The 26215-nt window shown below is 45.1% G+C and overlaps 1 protein-coding gene across 4 annotated transcripts in view; it reads right to left on the reverse strand.

Annotated features, from left to right (window-relative positions):
* DGUOK (deoxyguanosine kinase) overlaps positions 1-25331 on the reverse strand; it is a 40700-nt gene extending 15369 nt beyond the window's left edge. For 2 of the 4 annotated variants that reach the window (XM_078149235.1, XM_078149233.1), the window contains exons 1-3: positions 25114-25331; positions 16350-16462; positions 5727-5914 (exon numbers count right to left, since the gene is read on the reverse strand). In XM_078149235.1, coding sequence (XP_078005361.1) covers positions 5727-5914; positions 16350-16462; positions 25114-25252 — 440 coding nt within the window. In that variant the 5' untranslated portion in view covers positions 25253-25331. Of the gene's footprint in view, positions 1-2037; positions 4588-5726; positions 5915-16349; positions 16463-25113 lie in introns of those variants that run through there. The other 2 variants (XM_021007746.2, XM_078149234.1) reach the window with 2 other exon arrangements.
* Between the last annotated feature and the right edge of the window lie 884 nt (positions 25332-26215).

Genomic DNA, 26215 nt, shown 5'->3' on the forward strand with positions numbered 1-26215 from the left:
GGCCCAGACCCAGCTGTCCTTGGAGCTGGGAAATACACCCTCATGGTTTCTGCAGTGCCAAAGGAACTGGCTGGCTCTGCCCTGTCCCCCACCATGTGTGTTTCCAGTGTACTCTCTTCCTCACCAAACACTTTACTGATGTCTCCAGACCCAACTGAAGGAAGTAGGGGCTGAATTTAAAACTCACCCCTTTCCCCCAGATCCCCATCCCAGCTAAACAAACAACATTTGGCAAACAGAAACTAGGGCTTCCGAAAGGATCAGCTTATCTCACGAGGTCTGCATACAAGCTTAATTCCTCCCAACCATCCAAGCCACAAGATGCAATTCAAATCCTAAACAATGAGGCTTGTTTGTAGACTCTAGTTCCTAAGGCAACACTCCACTGCATTTGTCAACCTTGGGCTAACCCCAGATCAGGCAGGCCTTCAATTATCCAAGATTCCCAGGGTGCTTTGTGGGAAGCCTGTATATCCTTGCCTCAGTTTCCCTATTAGCCAAAAGGAGTGTCATACTGACCCTTTTCTCAGCATGTTATAAGGATTAAAGATTCAGTACAGAAGCCATCTCTCCACTGGCCCTTCCCTTGCCCTCCCTCCATTAGAAATATTTAGGTCCCCAGACCACTAGCCTTGGGGCGCCCAGGAAGAGGAAACACTAGATGACATCCAAACACCCTTCCAAGCTAACACCCCACGATTCTATATCTGAAATGTTTCCTACTTCTTGGAGGAAGGCAGTAGGTGGAATTATGGCCCAGGGGAGAAAGCACTTAAAAGTCTGCCAAATGCTTAAGGTGGGCCAAGGCCAAAGGAGCTGGGGAGAACCAGGGAGAGCCAGGGCCAAGGAGGCAATCCTAACGTGCTCCTGGTTCTCCTTCAGGCCTTTTCTTTTTTTAATGCTCCCTTTTCTTTTTTTTTTTTTTGGCTAGGCAATGGGGTTAAGTGACTTGCTCAGGGTCACACAGCTAGTAAGTGTTATGTGTCTGAGGCCAGATTTGAACTCAGGTTTTCCTGAATCCAGGGCCGGTGCTCTATCCACTGTGCCACCTAGCTGCCCCTCCTTTAGTCCTTTCAAGCTGACCCTCTCACACAGGTTTTCTTCATGGAAACCACCAGAAGGGAGAAGGTAACCTGCATGGGGAGGAGCCAAAAGGGAGACCCCCCCTCCCCCAACGTGGCAAGCCCAACTGTCTACCTCAATCAGAACCTACAGTCAAGCCCTTTGTAATTCATCAATGTAACCCTTTCCTGGCAAAGTATCTATACTACTGGCTACCATTATACTCTTCATCAGAGTAACCATACTAAGGTATCCAACTGACAAGACTATCACAGTTTCTACTAGAGCGTCCAAGGATGGTTCCTCCTTGTATCATCAAAGTGTCCACAGACAGCTATGCTACACTCTATCAAAGTGTCTGCACTACTTTATCTGCTAAGATTAACATAGTAACACTATGGCAGTAGAAACTATAGTATCAGATAATAGTGACAGTGTCAAAGCATCTGTAGGAGCCAACAATCTACATTGTTTGAGACAACATCCAAATGGTCTTCGTGAATAAAATATATGCATAATAGCATTACAATATGGCTAACAGGGTAGGAAGCCATCATGGGGGAATGCCCTCCCAGCGTGGGTGAAAATTCCCATCGAGGTCATTCTGAGAGTTCTCCAGGGAATCCTTGCCGCATGCAAAAGACTTTCCTTGGTTCTCCTACACAATAGAGAGGTCTTTTGGCAAGTGGGTCTCAGTGAGAGTGGGGGAGTGCCTGAACAAAGTCGAAAAGAATAAGAGAATGTCTCTATATGGAGTTCAAGAGGGGTTTCAAAAAGCAAGCACGACCTCGAAGGCCAAGAAAATTCAAAGCTTTCCTGGGCATCCTCCTGTGCTCTAGCAGTGAATGCCTGAGATTTGGGTCTTGCCTGGAAAGAAGAGCAAGCACATGTCATCAGAAGGAGAGGAAATAAGCTACCAGCACAAAGAGTAGCCAGCCAAAACCAGGCCCCCAATTTTCCTTTCTAATAACTTACAGAAGCCCAGGGCTGACCAAGAAGTTTCCCAGCAGAGCAGCCAGCACATCCCCTGGATGGGCTGCATCCGCCCAGCTCTCCTCTCCTCTCCTGCTTTCCAAATTGTTTAACCACATGTTGGAACCATCTTGGAGTCTGGCCTCTGTGCCAGGGCCATGAATCTTCCGCCTCTCTCTTTCAGGGGCCTGGGAGGAATAGCTCTGTGGGAACAGATGGGCTGACTTCCCAGGCAGTGAATCTGCAGTACAAATGCTTTTTAAAGTCCCTCTCCTGTGGACCGGCTCACATGCCCTTTCCCTCACTTGCCATTCCCAACTGCAAATCCCTGGAAGCTCTGCAAAAACTCCTGCCCTAGCATGGGGGCAGGAGAGGGTAATGAGCATAGATTCAGATCTGAAGGGGTCTTTAGAGATTGTACAATCTAATCTCATTTTACTGTCAAGGACCCTGCAGTCCAGGGGTAGGAGGAGGAAGAGACTTGTTCAAGGTCACATAGGAAATAAATTGGGTCATCTGACTCTGACTTCACTATTCTTTCCACTGTCTGACTCAAATTATTACCATAGGATCACAGACTGGGACTAAAAGCAGCCTCAGGGACCACCTACTCAGACGCATCAGTGTGGTTGATGTTTAGTCATTTTCAGTCATGCCTGATTCTTCTCCGGCTCATTTTACAGATGAGGAAACTGAGGCAACAAGGTTAGGTGACTTGCCCAGGGTCACACAGCTAGCATTTAAGGTTATATTTGAACTCGTGAGTCAGGCATGACTCCAGGCCTGGCACTCTACCCATTGTACCACCTAGCTGCCCACTAATTTTACAGACGAGGAAACTGAGGTCCAAGGAAGTGACATGACCTACTCAGGTGGTCAGTGGCAGATTCTCACTAATAAGATACAGCTTTACACACCCGTCATGAAACTAAGTTATATTTTTAAAAACATTTTTTCTTCATCTCTGCCCTCTATTACATAATAAGTATATAACGGGATATTTGGGCCCCTTCAGCTCTCCAATTATATGATTCTATAGTCCTTTCCTCCAAAGCATATGGGCTTGGGGGAGGGGAGACGGTGCTAATCTGAGAGAAGTCCCCAGTAGTCTGAGCCCAGCTGGGGTTGCCTTTCTCTTTGGGAAGGTGAGAAGATTCCAATCACTGCCTTGTTTGGTTTTCTCAGCAAGCCCAGCTGAGCTGAGGCCTAACGCTCATTTCTGTTAACTTTCATGTGGTCTTTCTGACACTCAGATGGGATGTGGGGGGTCCCCTGATTAGAATGCTGTGGGTCAGTACTGACTTTGCTGGGAATTGGAATTCATTTCTATTGTAGTATCATTATCCTTTTTTTGTTTTCCAAAGTCACAGTAGAGTTTGTCATCAGGAGACCTGGGTTCAAGTTCAGACTGTGAGCTATGTGACCTTGGGTAATTACCAGTGTCCCCCTTCCCCGATGACCTCACTATTTTTCTGAACTATTCTCATCCTATTTATTATATCTTCCCTTACATATGTACTTGTTATGCCCTCTGTTGTGGCCCCCCTCCCCCCATTCAAATGGAAGCTCCTTGCGGGTAAGGATTGGGCCACTCACTGTATTTGAATGGCAAGCATCCAGCTCATTGTATGGTATACAGTAGGTGTTTAATAATAAACACGTCTCTGGGCCTCAGTTTCCTCACCTGGAGAACATAGATAATCATCCTTGGCCTGCCTCCCTAGGGGTCTGTGGTCAGGCAAGCACTTCCTCTTGTAAACCCAAGGGAAGGCAGGGAAGGGAGGGGCACTCCCTCCACCCTCCACCTAGGCCAAGGCCATGGCTGCAGGGCAGCTACCCAAGACTCAGCCCAATGACTCCCCCTTCCAGAGGGTCTCCTGCAGGGGGCCAGCCACACTGTTAATCACGTTTAAAGGTCTCCAAACAGGCCTGGGAGTCTAGACACCAGACACTCTCTGGAAAAGACCAGTGAACTGAAGCCCACGCCAACAGGGACAGGGCCCAACCTTCTCAGGTTACAACAAACAGACCCTGAAAAGTCATTAAAGCTGATTTGCTGCTTCCTTGGGAGAGAAGCTCATTCCACAGCAGCAGGAGAGGGCTGCTGACTTCACAGATTCTTCCCATAGATGAGGCTGGGTGCCTAGGGGACAGCATGGGACAGTGGGTAGAATCCACTGGATCTATTGGGGTCCTGGAAAGGCCTGGGTTCAAATTGTGTCCCTAAAACTACTAGATGTGTGACTAAAGGCTAGCAGCTTCATGTCTCTAAGCCTCGTAAAATGGACCTGAGAATACTTACAGTACCTATCTATCTCACTGGGTTTGTATAAAGCTTAAAGGAGATAATATATGTAAAGTGCTTTGCAAACCTTAAAGCACTTTATAAATGTCAGTTGTTATTATTCCTGCTACAGAATCCAGAGCTGAAGGAGGCTTAAGTTCACAAGTTTAAAGACGTGCTTCTTGATTCATTGATTGGGTCTGTCTGTTCATCTATAAAAGGAAGAGTTTGGGATGGATGACCTCAAATCTCCTCCCAGCTCTAAGATTCTGTTACCGTCAGCCTGGAGGCAGACCACGTGTACATCTGCTGTCTTTGTACCAGCCTGGCCAAATTTGGAGTTTCCCAGGACCAGGCTGGTCGCTGGCAAGGAATTCTTCAGCCAGAGGAGTTGCAATCTGCATCTGTGGAGAGAGACCTGATATGGATGAAACCAGAGGCTGGTAAAATATTGGAGTCAATGTAAAGGGACAGAAGGGACTTGGTCTTTAGCTGAAAACAATGCCACTGATTCTGATGCTGCTCTATCATTGCCAAGGACTGAGATCCCTGGGGCCAGGCTTGGAATTCTGGGAGCAGCTTCTGGCCTTCTAATGACAAAAGATCCCACCTAAAAGCGCTAAAGCAAAGGCTTCCTCTTGGACTGGCCTAGAGTAGCCACTCCAGTGGGAGCAGTCCACTTGACTACATCAATGCCAAGAAAGAAAATGGGATGGGCTAGGCTGGAGGACAGGGGAAAAGAAGGAAACTGTCAACAATGCTATACCATTCAGTCAATTCTAGCTAGGAGGGACTTTTGAGATTATCTGGTATTACATAGGCCCTGGGAAGAAAAAGTAGGGCCACAGTATTGCTGACTTGCCACCTAAGAGTCATTTGAGTTTGTTAAATAGAGCAAGGTGGGACAAAGGGTTAAGTACTGACTCCAGAGTGCAGAGGTCCAGGGTTCATTCGGCTCTGGCCTCTGCCACCTTCAGCAAGTCACTTCAGCCTCTGGGCCTCAGTTTCTTCACCAGTAAAGGGAGTGGATAGGTCCCTTCTGGTTTTGAATCTATGGGTTTTCTAGAAATGGATCAACTCTTTATAAAGCTGATCTCATGAAGCTGAATCCTCTCTATCCCCAAAGCTCCGTAGAGTTGTCTTTGCTTTTGTTGGAGTCGGGGTTTGGAATGACTAGCTGTGTCAGCATGGGTAAGTGACAACCCATCAGAGCCTCAGTTTTCCCATAATAATCACAGATTGAGTGAGGCAGATTGGCAAACCTTAAAGTGTCTTCCAAATGCAAGGATCTATTCTCAGTCAATTGTATTTCTGAACGTGGGAGTATGGCCCCCTCGGGAGAAGGAAGGCAGGCCTTCCAGGCATGGGGCCAAGGGGACTACCAGGGCTGCTGGTTTCAGCACCTTACCTGTCACTGTACACTGACCGCTCAAAGACATGCACCGGCTTTTGGCCTTGCAAGAGGCTCTCTGGGGAGGGGACCAGCTGAGTTCGCAGCCGACTCAGGAAGGAAAACATCTGGAAGGTGTAGGACCACCGCGAGGGCTGCCGGTACATCATATCCAACAAGTTCCCCCCGCTCTGGGGAGGGCCAGCCTGGGGGACAATGGAAGGGGGAGGGAAGTTAACTGGCGCAGGGTATTCTCCTCCGAAGCCCAGCTGAAAAGCAGTGGGAACAATTACAATGTATCATCTCCTTGGAAAGAAGCAGCCTCTGAGGGAAAGGACACTTGGGCCCAGGGTAACACAGTAATTGTCTTTGTATATAGTGAGACCTTGTAGCTTTTCACCCAGGAGGAGCCAATCACCTCCTTGGAGTTCTGAAATATCGGGATGGCCTTCCCTGGGAGGAAGGCTCAGGAGGCCTCCATGCAGAGATTGTCTGTGCACTGGTCCAGGATGAAATCCAGGGAATTCTATTGCAGCATACAGCTCACCTTGGCACTGAAATCTCCTCAGTCTCACTCCAACTTCTCTTTCTAGACTTACCCAGAGACAGCATGGGGCCAAGAGAGAAAGCACTGGCCTTGGAGTCAGGAAGACCTAAGTTCCAATCTTGCCTCAGACACTTACCAGCTGTGTGACCCTAGACAAGTCATTTAACATCTCTAGGCTTGTTTCCTCATATTTAAAATAGGGAATAAGAATAGGGTCATTGGGAGGCTCAAATGAGCCAATATATGTAAAGTGTGGGCTAGCAGTCTCCTTCAGCACTCTACAGTTTAGCAAAATCAGCTCTCCTGCTGATGTTGAACCTGTGAATTCAATCTCTTGCCTTGACTTCTACCTAGGCTAGCCATCTTTCTCCTGCCCTGTTCATGAATGTGTTCCCTCCTCACTTCTCAGCCTCTTTAGAATCCCTAGCTTCCCTTAGCAATGAGGATGAGGAGGAGGAGGAGGACAATGCTGTATGTTTCCATATTCCTTTAAGGACTGCATCATCTCATTTCACTCTCACCACTGCCAGGGAGATAGGCACCATCATTACCATTATTACTTCCATGTGCCATATGAAGCAACTTAGTCTGGGCTGCAACGAAGTTCTCTTCGGATCTTGCTCCTTGGTGGTTTTTTCCATGCAGACTAGCTGGTGTTTACTCATCAGTTTAAGTGCCACTTCCTCCCCAGCAGAATGTAAGCTCCCCTGAGGGCCAGTTCTAGTTTTCCCTTTTGTCTTTGCATTCTCAGGGTCTGCTATCCCCCTAACAATAATTTTCATTAGGGGCAGCTAGGTGGCTCGGTGGATAGAGCTCTGGTCTTGGGGTCAGGAGTACCTGAGTTCAAGTCCAGCCTCAGGTACTTGACACTTATTAGCTGTGTGACCCTGGGCAAGTCACTTAACCCTTATTGCCTCACCAAAAATGGCACAAAAAAATAATAATTTTCATTCACATCTATGTGATTTATGAAGCACTCTTCCTGTGAGGCAGAGGCAAGGAAGGAGTGCATTCTAGGTAGACAAAGACAAGGAAATACAAGGCAGATAGGGGAAATAGCAAGGAGGTCAGTTTGGCTGGAGGGGCAGCTAGGTGCTCACTAGATAGGTGCCCAGCCTGGAGTCAGGAAGATTCACTTTTCTGAGTTCAAATATAGCAGATACATACTAGCTATATGACCTTGGGCAAGTCACTCAACCCTGTTTGCCTTATTTTCCTCATCTGTAAAATGAACTGGAGAAACAAATGGCACACTACTTCAGTATCTTTGCCAATAAAACCCCAAATGGGGTCATGAAGAGTCAGATGCAACTGAACAACAACATCAAAGCAACAGTTTGGCTGGAATATGGGAACCATCATCATCTTCAGTGAGTCTGGAAAGATAGGCTGAAGCCTCATTGTGAAGGGCTTGAATCCACAGGAGAGAAGACTGTAGTTGAACTTAGAGGCAAGAGGAAGCCGCTGGGACTTCTTGAGCAGCAGGGTTACATGGTCAGCTTTGTACTTCAGGAGCATTGATCTGGCATCTGTGTAGAACGTGGAAAGGGGAGAGCGCAGAGGCAGAGACCAGCTAAGAGGTGAAAATGGCACGAACACAGTGCACTATTGGCCACGAGAAGGAAAGGGAGAGATGGGAGAGATGTCATGGAGGCAGAATGGACAAAAATTGACAACTAATCGGATTTAGGGAAAGCAAAGAATTAAGGATGACCCTGAGATTGAGCACGTGGGGAAGAGTAAGGATTCAACAGATGAAAATGGCAAAGTAAGAAGGAGAGAAGGGCCTGTGGGTAAGGATAAGGAGTTCTGTATTAGATAGTAAGTCTGAGATAAGACATCTAGTTCTAAATGTCCAATAGGCAGTTAGTGGTGTGAGCTCAAGAGAGAGACTGTGATTGGACATATGGTTCTCAGGGCCATCTGTGCAAAGATGATAACTGCAAATAAGGCAATAGATGTAAAGTGCTTCCAAACCATAAAGCATTATATAAAGTTATTATTGTTGGTGGTGGTGGTGACGTTATGACTGAACCGTGGGAGTTCATGAGATCCTCAAGAAAAAAAGGAGGGAGAGAGAGAAACAGAGAGAGACACAGAGAGAGAGACAGAGACAGAGAGAAGGACCCAGGGCAGAGACTTTGGGGATACCCATGGTTAACGGTGTCCTATTTGGATGATAAACCAAAAAAGGGGCCTGTAGAGAGGCCAGACAGGGAGAAGGAGAACCAAGTGACAAGAAAATTCAGAGAAGAGAGAACATCTAGGAAGAGAGGGTGGGCCATGTGTCAGATGTGTGGGAAAGGTCAAGAAGGAGGAGAGTGGGGAAAGACTAAGTGATCCTGACAATTTAGAACACTGGTAATTGTAGAACGGTCAGTTGGATGAGGTCAGAATACAGATTTCAAGGGTTTGAGAGATAAAGGAAGTAGAGGCAATAAATATAGATAGATGGTTTTTTCCCTAGGAATGAAAAGGGTAGGAGAGTTATAGGATGACAGCTTGAGGGCCAAGTGAAAGGTTTGTTTGTGTGCTTTTATGAATGGGAGAAACTTAGGCATAATTGTAAAGATCAGGTAAAGAACCATTAGAAAGGGAGATACTGGGCAACTAGGCGGCACAGTGGAGAGTTAGAGCTCTGGCCCTGGAATCAGGAGGACCTGAGTTCAGATCTGGCCTCAGACACTTGACACTTACTAGCGTTGTGACCTTGGGTGAGTCACTTAACCCCAATTGCCTCACCAAAAAAGCAAAGCAAAACAAAACAAAAAATGGAAAAAAAAAGGAAATATTAAAATTTGGAGGAGGACAAATATAAGGGTAAGCTGCCAGGAGATGGGAGGGGGACTCAAGGGCCCAAGTAGGGATGTTAGCCTTGGCAAAAGGGCCACCTCTTACCACCTCACACCTATCAGATTGGCTAATATAACAGAAAAGGAAAATGACAAATTTCGTTAAAGATGTGGGAAAATCGGGACACTAATGAACTGTTGGTGGAGTTGTGAATTGATCCAACCATTTTGGAGAGCGACTTGGAACTATGCCCAAAGGGCAACAAAACTGTGCATACCCTTTGATCCAGCAAAGCCACTACTAGGCCTATATCCCAAACAGATCATAAAAAGGAAAAAGGACCCATACATACAAAAATATTGATAGCAGCTCTTTTTGTGGTGGCCAAGAATTAGAAATTGAAGGGATACCCATCAACTGGGGAATGACTGAACAAGTTGTGGTATATGAATGTGATGGAATAGTACTGTACTATAAGAAATGATGAGGAGGGTGCTCTCAGAAAAATCTGGAAAGACTTATATGAACTGACGCTGAGTGAACTGAGCAGAACCAGGAGAACATTGTACACAGTAACAGCAACATTATGTGATGATCAGCTATGAATAACTTAGCTCTTCTCAGCAATACAATGATCTGAGACAATTCCAAAAGATTCATGATGGAAAATGCTATCCCTATCTAGAGAAAGAACTGATGGAGTCTGAATGCAGACTGAAGCATACTATTTTCACTTTTTTTCTTTTGTAGTTTTTACCTTTTGTTGTGTTTCTTCTTTTACAACATGACTAATATGGAAATATGTTTCACATGATTGCACATATATAACCTATATCAAATTGTTTACCATTTTAGGAAGAGAAGAGGAGAGGAGAGGGAGGGAGACAATTTGGAACTCAAAATTCTATGAAAAAAAAGAATGTTAAACATTTTCTTTACACATAATTGGAAAAAAATAAAATACTACTTAGAAGGGGGAAAAAAAAGAAGGGTCATCATCAGACTGGAGCAAAGGAGAAAAGAATAGGGGGTGATGCCAAGGGATTCTGAGTTAGAAGGAAGGGGGAAAGAGAGCTCTGAGATAGATCTTTATTTCCCCAGTAAAATATGAGATAATATCTTGCTGAGAGGGATAGGGCAGAGGGTGGTGTGGGAGGCTTGAGGAGCAAAGAAACTGCTTTGAATAGCTGCAATGGAGAATTCCTAAATTAGAGAAGAGTAAAAGACTTCTCTGACTCAGAGGGCCCAGTTGAGATTCCATGACATAAACTCGTCCTGGACCCAGTAAGCATGGCTGTACGACTGCCTCCAGCATGATTCAACTGCATAAGGGTATTGGTAATAAGGTGCAGGACAGAAATCAGCATTTGTTTATTTCTTATCGACCACAGTTGAACTGGTTACCCATAGAGTCAAGAATGGAATGGGAAGAAACTGAAACTTGAGATAGCTTAGAAGTGAAGTTGGCAGAATAGGAGAGTAATGGATGATCAGATCAAAGAATATTGGAACTCTTGATAACAGAAATAAAGTATCTCTGGGTGATGGAGAGGTCAAGGATATGACCATCCCTGAATATGGCTGCAGTGCAGGGAAAGTGGAGGCAGCAATGGTAGAGTTTAGAAAGAGGACACGTGATGATGTGGAGCGAGGAGTACACCTCTGTGTGTGTGTGTGTGTGTGTGTGTGTGGTGTGTGTGTGTGTGTGTGTGTGTGTTATACACTAATCTCTCTCTCTCTCTCTTTCTGGGGTGGGGGGAGGGAGCAGCGATGAGAGAAGGTGTAGGATGACCTGACCACTAGGTATGAAACCAGTTCTCCTAGAGTACCAGACCACAGGAAGAGTGAAGGAGGAAACAGTTTAAGAAGAGGGAAATATTGTTAATGATCCAGCTACCAAAGAGGGTAGTGCTGGCTGGGGCCTTGGGAAGACCAAGAAATCAGCGATGGTCACAAGAGAGCCTCAGCCTTCCCCTCAGAAGCCCACAGCTCTGCATTCCTGCTCTAACAAGCGGTGGGAATGAGCTAGCTGAAGGACAGCTATGGAGTACCTTTTGACTGAGTTCTCTTTCATGCACTAGGTAAGAAGGTCCATTTGGCCAGGTCTCTGGGGTCTTCCCCATTCACAGCTGAGCTCCTGCAAGCAGCTGCTGCTATGTGAGTCCTCGGCTGCATCTCGGGGGAGAGGCTCTGGAGTCTGTAGCTCCGGTCCATGGTCCGGTACACTCCAGCCCCCAGAGCCGTGCTTGATCCTGGCTTTGTGGTTACGGAGAGCTTTGGCTCTGTTATACTGAGATAACAGCACAGTGACTGTAGATGCCAGGCCAGGAGGGCACATGGGGCTCTATCCTGGCTCGCCCGGCTCCTTCCCAGGAAAATCTGATGTTCTTCCATTTCCATCTCCTCATCTAGTCCTGCTTATCTCCCTATCAGTTCTTCCCCAGAGCTGCTGCTGCTGCTGCCACCACCACTATCCCACATTATTTTTATTCCTACCACCAAGCTCTGCAGGCTGTCTGTTCTATAGCTGCAGGCCCACAATGCCCCCTGCTCACTGTGTGGTGCTCAAAGAGCAGAGCCAGCCCAGTCTGTGCTCTCTCCACAAACTCACTCTAGTCTCTCCTTGAGTTGGAAGTACTGAGCTCCTCACCCACTAGTGCAGGGCTGCTGGCCAATCTTCAGGCGCCTTCTCTGCAAGTGTATGATGAGCTCAGCCTTCCTGGGCACCAGGTGCCCATTCGTCTACTCTGGGGCACTCCTTCCAGTTCACTCTTCCACTTATGGCCTCTGAGGGCTCTTCTGGCCACCTGGGACTGGCTTCGCTCTTTGGCTGCCTCCTGCTGAATCAACTAGTCTCCAACGTCCCGTGAGAATGTCATGAACAGAAAAGCATTTACTAAGTACTTACTATGTAGGAAGCGATGTGCTAAGAGAGGCAGTAGGAGTGGATAAGGCATGGGACTTAAAGTCAGGAAGATCTGGGTTCACCTGTGTGACCTTGAAAGTCATCGAATGTCTCCATGACTCAGTATCCTCATCTGTACAATGAGGGAGCTGAGTCTGATGACATCCAAGGTTCCTCCCACTTCTAAATCTCTGATCCTATGAATCCTGAAAAGTTGCTAGGACCTACTCTCAAGGAGTTCACATCTAAATAGGGCCACCACATGTAGGAGGATTCAGCATTAAGTCAGATGGAAAGGCCCAATGGTACTTATGGTTCAGCAGGCAGTATTAGGGCACACGGTAAGGCCACAGGAACCTAGAAAAGCAAAGGCTGCTGGGAAAGGGCTGAGGTCCCAAAGGTCCAGCAGAGGTAAGGATGGGGAAGGGAGTGGGGATCCAAGACCTGGTGGGAACCAGACAGTGGAGCTTGCAATAGGAAAAGGAAGAGCTCCCCAGGCCGACTCCTATTGGTCTTGTAGGAATCCCCCAGATATGCCCATACTCTGGCCCTATGCCTCCCACAGCTGGAACTCAGATTCTGCCTCTGCTCCCTGAGGCTCAGATGGTGAGCTTTTTTTTTAACCTTCTCTTGCCTGGAATTAGACCCCTCCATGCCCCTTTTGGACCACTGTCCATTTTCTTTTTTTTCTTTTTTTTTATATTTTCTTTGTTTGCTTTTAGTTTTCAACATTTATTTCTATAAGATTTTGAGTTCTAAATTTTCTTCCCCTCCATCTGCTTCCCCTCCCCTGCGATGGCATGTAGTTTGAAAAAGGAAATACATGTACAATAATATTAAACATATTTCCACATTAGTCACATTGTAAAAAAAGAATTAGAACTAAAGGGAAAAACCACAAAAAAGAAAAAACAAAAAAAAGTTGTATGCTTCGATCTGCATTCAGTTCTTGCTCTGGATGTGGAGTCTTTGGGAATTGTCCTAGATCCTGGTATCGCTGAGAACAGTTAAGTCTAGCAATGCTAGTCATCGCACAACGTGGCTGTTACTGTGCACAGCGTTCTCCTGGTTCTGCTCACTTCACTCAGCATCAGTCCATACAAGTCTTTCCAGGTTTTCTGGTCTACTTGCTCATCATTCCTTACAGCACAATAGTATTCCATTACATTCATAGACCACAACTTGTTCGGCCATTCCCCAACTGATGGGCATCCTCTCCATTTCCAATTCTTGGCCACCACCCAAAGATCTGTTATAAATACTTTTGTACACATGAGTCCTTTTCCCATTTTTATGATCTCTTTGGGACACAGCACTGTCCATTTTCTTATTAGAACATAATAAACTAGGGGGCAGCTAGGTGGCACAGTGGATAGAACACCAGCCTTGAAGTCAGGAGGACCTGAATTCAAATCTGACCTCAGACCAAACACTTGACACTTACTAACTGTGTGACCCGGGGCAAGTCACTTAACCCCAATTGTGTAAAACAAAACAAAAACAAAAGAACATAATAAGCTACTTGAGGGCAGACACTTGTTTGTCTTTTTTGGAATCCTCACCATACAGCACAGTGCTTGGCACATAGCAAATGCTCAACAAATGCTTCATCATTCATTCATTCATTCATTCATTCATTCATTCATTCATTCATAGAAGGCAGGTGCTCACTGCTGCTGGCCAACTAGTATGAGAAGCTATAAGATAGGCTGGGCATTCAGATTTCTCTGAGAAAAGAATCAGAAGGTGTTGAATATGAAGAACACCAAATAACATCACACAAAAAGAAATTCATCGTTTGAACATACAGAAAACAGCCATCTGAAACAGATGAGGAATTTGGGAAACTGGTCACAAGCCTGGCCAGGAGGGCATTTGAATGATCTAGGAACCTGCTGATGCTTTTACTCTGGCAAAAATGCAGCTGTTAGTAATGTTCTGACTTGTCTTGGTGATAATTTAATCTTTCAAAAAGCCAAGGACATTTCAGGATCCCTCTCCCACCCAGCCCATGAGGAAATAAGGCTTCTCCCTCCCTCCCATGCCCAAACCCCAACCTAGGTCAGAGAATCACTCAGGTGACCCAATAGCACCACCTCATGGTGACCGAAGAATATACACTGATGGTTAATATGCCATGAATCAGCATTGCAGAGATTCCTGGCTCTCCCACACACACCCACTGAAACCAGAGAAACAGTGGCAGGCTACTCTATCCAGTCCAGAGCCGCACAGAGAGACAATCGGAAACTAACTGATGTGGGAAATCTAGGTAAATAACCTTGAAGTCCACCAATCTTGGATGAGGGGTCCCACCAAGAAAAATATGAATAAACAGAACACCAAACACAATGAAGAAATACTGTGGATTAACAGAAGTCCAAGAGGTAAAGCAAGAGAAGAAGAGTAATTTCATATTAAGTTTAAGCAAAGCCTCAGAGGGAAAAGAGTGACCTGGCCACAAGGACTTTAAGAATGGCCAGAAGAAATGAAGCAAGAATAGAAGCATTTGAAATGTAGGAGGAGACAGAGCCAGACAAGCACTCAGACTGCTTATTAGCACCCTGGCAACTAGGTGCCACAGAGAATAGACCATTAGACGTGGAGTCAGGAAGATCTGAGTTCAAATCCTACCTCAGACACTCATTAGCTGGCTGAGCCTAGACAAGTCACTTCATTTCCTCAGTATCCTCATGTATAAAGTGGGTATAATAATAGCATTATCTCTTGTCGTGAGGATGAATCAGTATTTGTAAAGTGCTTTGTAAACCTGAAAGTAGCTATTGACAAGCTAGCTACTTTTACCCATTAGACTGTGAGACCAAGGACTGTCTCTTGCCTTTCTTATATCCCCAGCACTTAGCACACAGTACCTGGCAGAGAGCAGGTGACTCACCTTTACAATTAAATGAGAGTCAAATTAATGGTTAATTCTTTCTCCAAAAGCCCTTTATTTCTTCTCAGCAATGCAAAGATCTAAGACAACTTCAAAAGACTCCTGATGGAAAATGCTATCTACATCCAGAAAAATAACCACGGAGTCAGAATGCAGAACAAAGCACACTATTTGCTCTCTCTCTCTCTCTCTCTCTCTCTCTCTGTTTCTTCTTTCTCATGGTTCATCCCAGTTCTAACTCTTCTTCACAACATGACTAATGTGAAAATATGTTCAATGTGAAGGTATATGGAGAGCCTACATCAGATTGCACACCGTTTTAGGGAGAGGAAGACAATTTAGGACTCAAAATCTTATGGAAGTGAATGTCAAAAAATAAATAAATTAATAAAAAATGTATTGAAGAACTGCAAGTGGTTACCTAAAAAAAAAGCCCTTTATTGAATATAATTTTATTAAATATATAAAGTAGCACTGTGGTCAGTAAGGAAAGTTTCATATTTCTGCTTTTTCATATCTGTTTGTTTTTCGAATGCTTTGAATGCCCAATACACCATCAATTTTTGTAAAGGCGCTATGCCTAGCATATATGCATTCCTTTCTGTTCCTGTTCAGTAATTGCCAGAGATCTATCATCACTGTCTACAAAATGAGACAATGTACCTAAACTTATGGGATGCGCTTAAAGTCATCCTTAGAGACTTTTTTTTGGCAAGGCAATTGGGGTTAAGTCATATAGCTAGTAAGTATCATGTGTCTGAGGCTGGATTTGAACTCAGGTCCTCCTGAGTCCAGGGCTGGTGCTCTTTTCATTGCACCACCTAGCTGCCCCAGTGATTTTTCAACAAAAGAGAAAAAGAACAAATCAATGTATTGGGTATATAATAAAAAAAAAAAAAAAGAAAAGAAATTTTAAAAAACCTAACTGAATAACAAGTATAAATTCTGAAAATTAAAGAAGAGATTAACAAAAGTAAAAGCACAAAAAAATTGAATTGATAAATAAAACAAAGTACTGGACTTTTTTTTTTGGGCTAAGCAATGGGGTTAAGTGACTTGCCCAGGGTCACACAGCTAGTAAGTGTTAAGTGTCCGAGGCCAGATTTGAACTCAGGTCCTCCTGACTCCAGGGCTGGTGCTGTATCTACTGTGACACCTACCTGCCCCTCTCCTCCTAAGTCTCCAAGCAGAGGCAAGACCACAAGCTTTCAGAAGGATTCATTTCTTGCATGGATTAGACAAGGTGGACTAGGTTGTCCCTTGCAGGTCTCAAATTCTGTTACTCTGCAACTCCAAGGCCAGGGTCCTTTGCACCAGCCAAATTGCCTCTCAACCAAGCTTCACCTGCTCTGGTGGGGCAGTGGAATTGGCATGAGGTTGACCCAAGGAGACACAAAGGGTATTTCTTGCCCCACTCATAGAAAACTAAATCATTGTAGCAGGTCAGTCCACCCCCACCCCCACCCTTGCTGCCATGGCTCCAGAACTTTGCAAACTTACTGTTGGTATGCCAATAGCCTGGACATTCTGCCACGTCGTTATTGGTTCGGCAGATATGTGCCACTCTGGAAAAGTTTTCAGGAGTAACTTCACAAAGGTGGATTTCCCCACAGCTGCAAAAGAAATGACATTTTTAAAAACATTTTTTCATTATCAAAATTTATTTCTCTGCCTTCTATTCCACTCTAACCATGAGTCAAAAAAGGAAAACCAAAACCTTTATAACATACATGGTCAAACAAAACAAATTCTTGCATGGGTCATGTTCAAAATCATATGGGCAGCTGGGTGGCACAGTGGATAGTGGGTCAGGCCTGGAGTCAGGAAGACCTGAGTTCAAATGTGACCTCACATACTTCCTAGCTATGTGACCCTGGACAAGTCACTTAACCCTGTTTGTCTCAGCTTCCTCATCTGTAAAATGAGCTGGAGAAGGAAATGGCAAACCACTTCAGTGTTTTTTCCAAGAAAACCCCAAGGAGATCAGATATAACTGAAATGAATGAACAGCAACCACAATCTGGCTCCCTCACACATTTTCACATTAATATACATTACTCACCTTGCCCCACCACTTTATGGTCCAGCCAAATTGACCTCACTGTTTCTCACATGAAACATTTCCTCCCCAGTCTTGATGATATCACACAGACTTTCTCCTGACCCACATAGCCCCCTCAGTGTCCCTTCAAAGAACAGTTCAAATGCCTCCTCTTTTTCCTAATCCCCCCACTGCTAGGGATCCCCTCAAAAATTACCTTCTTTTAATTGGAAATTGAGGGGACGCCCATTGCTTGGGGGATGGCTGAACAAGTTGTGGTATATGAATGTAATGGATTACTGTGCTGTAAGAAATGATGAACAGGCTGACTTCAGAAAAACCTGGAAAGACTTATATGGTCTGATGCTGAGTGAAGCGAGCAGAACCAGGAGAATGTTGTACACAGTAACAGCCACGTTGTGTGATGACTAACTCTGATAGACTTAGCTCTTCTCAGCAATGCAAGGATCTAAGCCATCTCCAAAAGAGTCATGATGGAAAACGCTGTCCACATCCACAAAAAGAACTATGGAGTCTGAATGCAGATCGAACATATTATTTGGTTTCTCTCTCTCTCTCTCTCTGTCTCTCTCTTTTTGTTTCTTTCTCATGGTTTCTCCCATTGGTTCTAATTCTTCTTTATAACATGACTAGGTTTAATATGAAAGTATATGTTGAGCCTATACCAATTCACATGCCATCTTGGGGTGGGGGGAAGGGAGAGATGGGGAGAAAATTTGGAACTCAAAATCTTATGGAAGTGAATGTTGAAAACTAAAAATAAATACATACTTATTTTTAAAAATTACTTTCTTTTTATGCCCAAAGGGCTACAAAAATGTGCATACCCTTTGATCCAGCAATAGCACTTCTAAGGCTATATCCCAAAGAGATCAAACAAATGGGAAAAGGACCCATATGTGCAAAAATACTCATAGCAGCTCTTTTTGTGGTGGCAAAGAATTGGAAACTGAGAGGATGTCCATTAATTGGGGAATGGCTAAGCATGTTGTGACTGTAATGGAATACTATTGTGCTATAAGAAACGATGAACAGGCTGACTTCAGAAAAACCTGGAAAGATTTATATGGTCTGATGCTGAGTGAAGTGAGCAGAACCAAGAGGACTTTGTACACAATAACAGCCTCTTTATGCAATGACTAAGATTGTTAAACTGAACCCTTCTCAGTATTACAAGGATCTAAGACATCTCCAGAGGCCTCGGGATGGAAAATGCTGTCCTCATCCAAAGAAAGAACTATGGAAGTTGAATCACTATCACTTATTTTTACCTTCTGTTGAGTTTTGTTTCATCTTTCTGATGGTTCCTCCTATTGGTTTTAATTTTTACTTACAACTTCACTAATGTGAAAATATGTTTCATGGGTAGGTAAATGTAAAGCCTACATAAGATTGTGTGCCGTCTTGGCGGGTGGGAGGAAGGGGGAGAAAAATTTTCAACTCAAAAGCATATGGAAGTGATTGTTGATAAATCAAAATAAATTAATAAAATTTTTTAAAAATCCAAAAAAAATTACTTTCTTTTTGGGGGGGTATATACTTCTATGTATCTATTCCATAGCCCTCTCCACAGTTAGGCCATAAGCTTCTCAAGGACATGGGCACCTTCATATGTATTCTCTATCCCCAATGTCTCATATAATGCCTCACATCCAGCAGATACTTGTTGATTGTCACTGCTCGATAAACTCCAAAGGCTCCCTGCTTCTTCTAGGATCAAACTGACACTCTTCTGTGTGACCCTTCAAGCCCTTCACAGGCTGGTCTTTCCACCATCAAGAATGGAGGCAAACAGGGTGAAGTGACTTGCCCAAGGTCACACTGCTAGTGTCTGAGACTGGATTTGAACTCATGAACATGAGTATTCCTGATTCCAAGCTCCGTGCTCTATCTGCTGAAGCACTACCTAGCACCTTCCCTCCTGGTATGTCTCAATAACCCTTTCTGGAGAGGCAAAATGAAGTGCAAAAAGCAGCTGATTTACTTGGTGAGCCCCAACTGGGAAAGTGGCATCCACATATTACTCTTAACCAATTCCAATTTTCCCTACCACTGAACCCACTGGCCTCCCCAGCTTGGGTTTTTAGGACTGGGGCTTCTCATTGTCTTAACCAGAGGAGAACCTCAGATGACTGTTAACTTACGGCCAAAGGAGTTTCAAAAGCAAACCGTCATGGTCCTGGTGAGTAATGGCCACTGGAAAGCTCTGATAGAGATGACAGTACAAAATGGGGAGGTTTCCCCTGAAACTGAGAGGGAAGGCAAATCTTTGTAAAAGCAAGCTGAAAGTGAGTGAGGTAAGGTCGTGGTGAGTGAATGTGGGAGTGGTGGGAGGTAAGCAAAGTGGGGAATGTGTGTTGGGCTTGGACTCAGGAAGACGGGTTCAAATTCTGCCTCTGCCATTCAGGAGCTGTGTGACCATGGACAAATCACTTAACTCCTCTGACCCTCAGATTCTCTATTTCAAAATAAGTCTAATAATACCTGAAATGCCTTAAAAGACAGACAGACTGTATGGTTATGTGGCTTAAATGAGATTTTGTAAACTTTTGTAAACGTGAGTCACTACCAACTGCTCAGTTCTACCATTTCCTTCTCCCTTCCAAACCGTTCTAGGGGCCCAGCCCAGCCCTTCCCCAAACCTGTGGCCACAGGTATTTTCCTCATGCCTAGGCTACAGGAGTAGAGATATAGAATCCAAAGGGTCTATATGGAGCTGAAAACACAAAAGAGATTTACAGAAACTGGAAATTCCAACTTGGGAACTTTTCAGCTGGGAATATATTATTTGCCAAGCAGTGGCACCTGTCAGTAGGCTTATGATGTTGTAGCCCAGCACTAATGGGTGATATACATATGCATATGTGCTAAGGAAGGCCAGGTTCTGAGATCTGCTTGGTACAGTGGCTTTGGAGTCATAAAACCTGGGTTCGAATCCCAGCTTTGACACCTATTACTTGTGCGGCTTTAGGTAAGTCAAACAACTTCTGGGCCTCAGTTTATTTATCAAATGCAGGCGGGGCAGCTAGGCGGCAAGTGGATAGAACTCTCACCTTGGAGTCAGGACGACCTGAGCTCAAATCTGACACTCTACTAGCTGTGTGACCCTGGGTGAGTCACTTAATCCTGATTGCCTCACCAAAAAGCAAAAAATAAAATAAAATGCAGGCAGTTTGACTTAAATTTTTATATTTTATTTTTTCAATTACATTTGAAAACAATTTTTATCATTTGTTTGAGAAAATTTTGAGTTCCAGATTCTCTCCCTTCCCTTCCCCACTGAGAAGGCAAACAATTTGATACGGATTATACATGGGCAGTCATGCAAAACATATTTCCTTATTAGCCATGTTGTGAAGGAAAAAACGGATCCTACAGCCCTCCACCTCAAAAAAAAACCCTCAACCAAAACTCAAGCAAAATAAAGTAAAAAAAGGTTTACTTGGACCGGTGTTCAGATTCTATCAGGTCTTTGTCTGGAGATGGAGAACATTTTTCACCAAAAGCTCTTCAGAACTGTCTTGGATCACTATATTGCTGAGATGAGCTAAGTCATTCATAATTCATCAACACACAATATTGCTGTTACTGTGAACAATGTTCTCCTGGTTCTGCTCACTTCACTTTGCATCAGGTCATGTAAGTCTTCCCAGGTTTCTGAGAACATTCTGCCCATCATTTCTTCTAGCATAACTATATTCTATCACAATCATATACCACAACTTGTTCAGCCATTCCTCAGTGGATAGGCATTCCCTAATAAATATTTTTGTACATATAAGTCCTTTTCCCTTTCCTTTTTAAAAAAATCTCTTTGGGATTCAGACCTGGTGTGGTATTGCTGGGTCAAAGGGTATGCACAGTTTTATAGCCCTTTTGGCATACGGACTTTATAACTTCCAACTTCTCTTCCAATTTTAAACCTAGGATTCTATAATCCAGAGCTCTTGTAGGAGAATAGCTGTTTCTGAGAAATCAAGAGTGGGCAAAGAAGGTCCAGGAAGAAAGAAACCCTGGACTATAATAATATCCACACAGAATTGAGGACAGAGGCAATTACATCAGGCTACCCAATAAAGAGGGCTTGAAAGAAGCTTTACTCTGGCCTTCGGAGAAAGAACTGAAGACTCAGGTTTCAGGCAATCAGAGAGTCAATGATTAAAAAGTCAAATTTATATGGAATCCTCAGCTTTCCCCTAGATCTGGCACTAATTTCATGACCTAATGACAAAGAAGCCAAGACAGAGCTCATCTGGCATCCAGAATCAGTGATGTGATCCACACAAGCTGCCTGTCACAAATTGCTTCTTCTCAAGTGGGCTAAGAAGATTTCATTCCTTCTTGGTAGAGAGGAGAGAATTATGATTGCTGGATGGGGGTGGACACAGGCAGGTGTGGTTGCTGTCTGGGGCAGGTTTTTCTGACTTTATGACAAAAAGAGGTATTTTAGGGGCAGTTGGGTAATAATAATAATAATAATAATAATATTAATAATAATAATAATAATAATAATAATGATAATAGTCCATGCAAATAGCTAACATTTCTATAGCACTTTACAGTTTGCAAAGCATTTCATACACGTTACCTCATTTGATCCTCACAAGCTCAGCAAGGTAGGGACTATTATTTACTCCTTTTTCAGGTAATAAAACTGAGGCCCAGAGTAATCCATGCATGGACAATGGTAAACAAGGATAAACTGCTTCCATTCTAATATTGGGAGACACTATGTATGTGAACCCTGGAATCATCAAGGATCATTTCTCTTGTTGTTCGGTCATTTTCAGTCATGTCTGATCCTTCATGACCCCATTTGGGATTTTCTTGGCAGAGATACTGGAGAGGTTTACCATGTCCTTCTCTGGCTCATTTTATAGATGAGGAAACAGAGGCAAACAAGTTAAGTGACTTGCCCAGGGTCACACAGGTAGGATGTGAGACTGGATTTGAATTCATGCCCTCCTGACTCCAGGGCTGGCACTTTATCTACTGCCCACTAGCTGCCCTAAGCAAGAGCTGGGAGTGGTTCTCTTCTATCTTGATGGTCTTAAGAGACCAAAGGAAAGAGGAATACAGTGGGGAAGGGGGAGGAATGGTAGGGAAAACTATCTTACATAATCTGAGTGTGAAATTAAACATCTCTATACATGAGAAGAAGGGGGTGAGAGAAAGCAGCTGACAGTGCAACCTCATTCTCATCTGGATGGAACAATACACACACACACACACACCATATACACACAAACAGTCAAGTACAAAACTACATCTCACTCAGGAAATAGGAAGGAAAGGGGATAAGAAAGGGGAGAAAGCAGTTAGAGGGAAGGTAGATTAATTAAATTAATTAGAGGGGCAGCTAGGTGGTACAGTGCACAGAACATGGGTCTACAGTCGGGAAGACTCATCTTTGTGAGTTCAAATTCAGCCTTAGACACTTACTAGCTGTGTGACCCTAGGCAAGTCACTTAATCCTGTTTGCTTCCATTTCCTCATCTGTAAAATGAGCTGGAGAAGGAAATGGCAAGCCACTCCAGTATCTCTGCCAAGAAAACCCTTAATGGGGTCACAAAGAGTGAGACATGACTGAACAACAACAGATTAAAGGAAGGATTAGTTCCAAGCAAAACAAACTCTGAAAAAGGATGTACAAAAATATTTATAGCTCTTTTTAAGATGGTAAAATGGGAATCTGAGGAGAGGCATATATTGAGGAATGGCTGAACAAATTATGACATATAAAGGTCATGGAAAATCGCTGCAATGTAAGAAATGATGGAGACAATTTCAGAGAAACCTGGGGAAACTTATCTGAACTAACACTGATAAAATGAAAAGAACCAGAAGAAAATGTACACAATGACAATATGGTCAAGACAAACAACTTTGAAAGACTTAGGAATAATGATCAGTATAATCACCAAGGGAGTGGACCAATGATGAAGCAAGCTACCCACCTCTGGACAGAAAGGTGGTGTACTCAGTGCAGAATGAGGGTGTGTGTGTGTGTGTGTGTGTGTGTGTGTGTGTGTGTGTGTGTGTTTAACTTGGATGCAGCCATTGTGGAAATTTGTTTTGCTTGAAAACACACAGCTATAACAGCGAATTTGCTTTTCCTTTGCTCTCAACTGGGGGAGGGGAGGGAAGAGGGGTGTGGATTAGTGTGAGAGGGAAAGAAGGTGAATTTTTTTGCTGACTGAATAAAATAAAAAAGTAACTTAAAAGAATATAGAAGTTTGGAAAAGGAGAGGACTTGGTGAAGATAATGAGTTCCACTTTGGACATGTTCAGTTTGAGATGTCTATGGGACATCCAGTTAAGATGTCCAAAAGGCAGCTGGTGACATGATCCTGGTTAAGGCTGGATTCATTGATCTGGGAATCATTTTACTGATGGTAATAAAACTCATGGGAGCTGATGAAATCATCAAGAAAGATAGTATAGAGGGAGAAAAGAAGAGAACCAGAACAGAGCCTTGAGGAACCCCATGGTGAAGGGGCACAGTACAACCTCATTCTCACCCTCATTCTAGATGAGGAACCAGTGAAGGAGACTGAGAAGTTGTCAGATGGGTAGGAGACAGCAATGTCAAGAAAATCTAGAGGACAGAACATCCAATAGAAGAGGGAGATCAATAATGTCACAGGTGGCAGGAGAGCTCAGGAAGGGTGAGTTCTGAGAAAAGGCCATTACATCTGTCAGTGATCGATCACTGATGCCTTTTACAACTCTGACTTGGGAGCAGGTGGAGAGGCTAGAGACCAGTCCACTATTTCCCTAAAGCTGCAGCTGAAGAGTACATCCATAATTAGAACAGGCAAAGAACTGGGCGAAGTCCATCAGCATCTAGGCTTACAACCTCCTTTTACCTTGTCTGATACAAAGAGCTCACACCCAAGAGCCAGATGAGGGCTGGAACTTCGAGCTTTATCTCCTGGCCAATATTTTAGTTACTTATTACAATCACTCTCCAGGGGGAAAGTTTGTACTATCTTATGTATACTTTGTATTAAATCATTTGTGTCCATCTTGCCTCTCATCAGTAGAAATGTAAACTTCAGCACAGACATTGTTTCTTTTCTGTCTGTATCTCTGGTGCAGCACCAAGCCTTCCATACAACTAGATGTTTGTTAAATTCAAACGCCAACTCAGCCCCACCTGTATGAGATGGGAGGGCAGAGAATGGAAGGCAGACGAGGGAAGACAGACAAGGTAGTCCAGGACTAGGGAGAGAAGAGTCTGCTGTTTTCTGGCCCATTCAAACCACCCCTCTCTAGAGCCCTGTGGCCAGTTCTGGGATCCACGTTTCAGGAAGGGCACAGGTAAAGTGGGAAAGAGGGGGAGGTAGCCAGGAGGGGAGGAAGGGCCTAGAAGAGCATGACCTGGGGGTGTCTGTTGTGGAGAAAAGAAGACCTAGGTGACCACGGGGGGGGTGGAGACACATCATAACTGGCTTTACGACTCCAAAGGACCCAGGTGTCCCCCAGCCCCCTGCCTGGAATGCTCTCCCCTCTCAATCTCTGCCTACTGGCTTCCAAATCCTATCCTCCCCAAGAAGCCTTTCCCAACCCCTCTTAATTCTGGTCCTTTGCTCTCATAATTTTTCCCATCTATTCAGTATATAGCATTTTAGTATAACTGTGTTATGTTTGCTTGTCGCCCTCATTAGACTGTGAGCTCCTTGGGGGCTCCATCCCCAGAGTTTAGCACACTGACTGGCACACAGTAGGCACATAATAAATGGGACGCGTGACTGATTGATTTCGGTGCAGAGAGGCCGATCTCCCCTGGGTCTAGGACCAGTGGTGAGCTCCCCGATACTGGAGGGCTTCTAGTGGAAGCCTTCCATCTTCCAGAGGGGATGCAGATCGGGTCAGGTCCGGTCTGGGCTCCTGGCCCCAGGAGCCAGAAGGGCCCTCTCGGCCCCTAGGGGTCAGTGGGCGGTCGCAGCTGGATCGCGGCTCCCAAAACACTCCCCGCCTTCCCTCCACCCTCCCCCCATCCCTCCTCTGGGCAGTTCCTTGGGCGCCTCTCACTGCGCAGGCTCAGACCGGGCCCTCGGCCGACCCCACCCATCCCACCCAAGGGCCTATCGCGACAAGCCTTCCGGGCCGCTGCCCAAGCAAAATCAGGCTCTGTCTCCTCCTTCCCGCCCACGGCCCGGACGCACGCCCCGCCCTCCGCAAGCTCGGCCGCCTTACCGATGTTCCCTTCCACCGAGAGGCGCCGGGGTCCGCGCGTCGGAGCCGGGCCCGACGCGGAGCGCTGGCCCAGGGCCATGGGTCCGAAGGAGGCGCGGAGTAGGAGCCGCAGCTGCGGAGCCAGCCGGCCCATAGCCATCCTCTTCCTTTCCTTCCTCCTCCTCCTTCCCCTCCGGCCTCTGTACGTGCGGCTCCCGCAGTGTGGAGGAGGGGCCTGCCGCCCCGCCCCGCCCCCTGCCGAGAAACAGAGGGCAGGATGGGGGCTGGGTGGCTCAGGCTCCGGGGTCGCTGCTTCTGCCCCGCCCAGCCTGGACCGGAACCAGAATGCCCCAGGCGCCAGCCTTCCCTCTACTTGGCCGTCTAGCCTTTGCTTGGAGGCCCCCAACCATCCACCCTTTCTCGGGAAAGTGAATCAGTCAATTAGAGTTTACTGAGGCCCTACTATGTGCTGTAGGTACTGTTGGTGCAAAGACAGACCGTGCTGTCAGGGAACTCCCAGTCTAACTGAGGCCGGAGGCCCACGCACGAGTAAGATAGAAACTGGACAAATTGAGATTATGCTGCTTCAGATACTTGCCAGATGTGTGAGCCTGGGCAAGCTATTTGACTTCTGCTTGCCTCAGTTTCATTTGTAAAATGGGGATAATAAGAGCCCCTATCTCCCAGGGTTGTTGTGAGGATAAAATAAGATAATAATTGTTCCCTCACCTTAGCTTTTCTCACCATATTGAGCTGGTGGAATGGAAAACTATGACCTTGCCTGAATGGGCTTCCCTGCCTTGGTTTGCTTGGAGCCTCAGTTTCCTCTTTTGCCAAATGTAAGAGGATTGCAACTCCTCTTGCGGCTGTAACTAGATTTGCCGTCGTCATTGCATGAAAGTAACTGCTCTGGAAAGCCGCCGAGTGCCAAGTCTGGTGACCTTAAAGAAGACCATAGAAAATAGGAAGAATGGGGGGTTGGGATAAATTCGGTGAGATCCAGAAGGGGTACTATGGAATCTCAAAGGTGGTCAAATAAAGATGGAATACTTAACTGAGTCTAGGAAGGTGAGCTGGGAAATTGATTTTCTGCTACAGTGCCTACAATAGTATGCACATAAAC

Source organism: Phascolarctos cinereus, unplaced genomic scaffold, assembly GCF_003287225.1.
Source record: "Phascolarctos cinereus isolate Bilbo 61053 unplaced genomic scaffold, phaCin_HiC Scaffold_2;HRSCAF=192, whole genome shotgun sequence".
Taxonomy (NCBI): Eukaryota; Metazoa; Chordata; class Mammalia; order Diprotodontia; family Phascolarctidae; genus Phascolarctos; species Phascolarctos cinereus.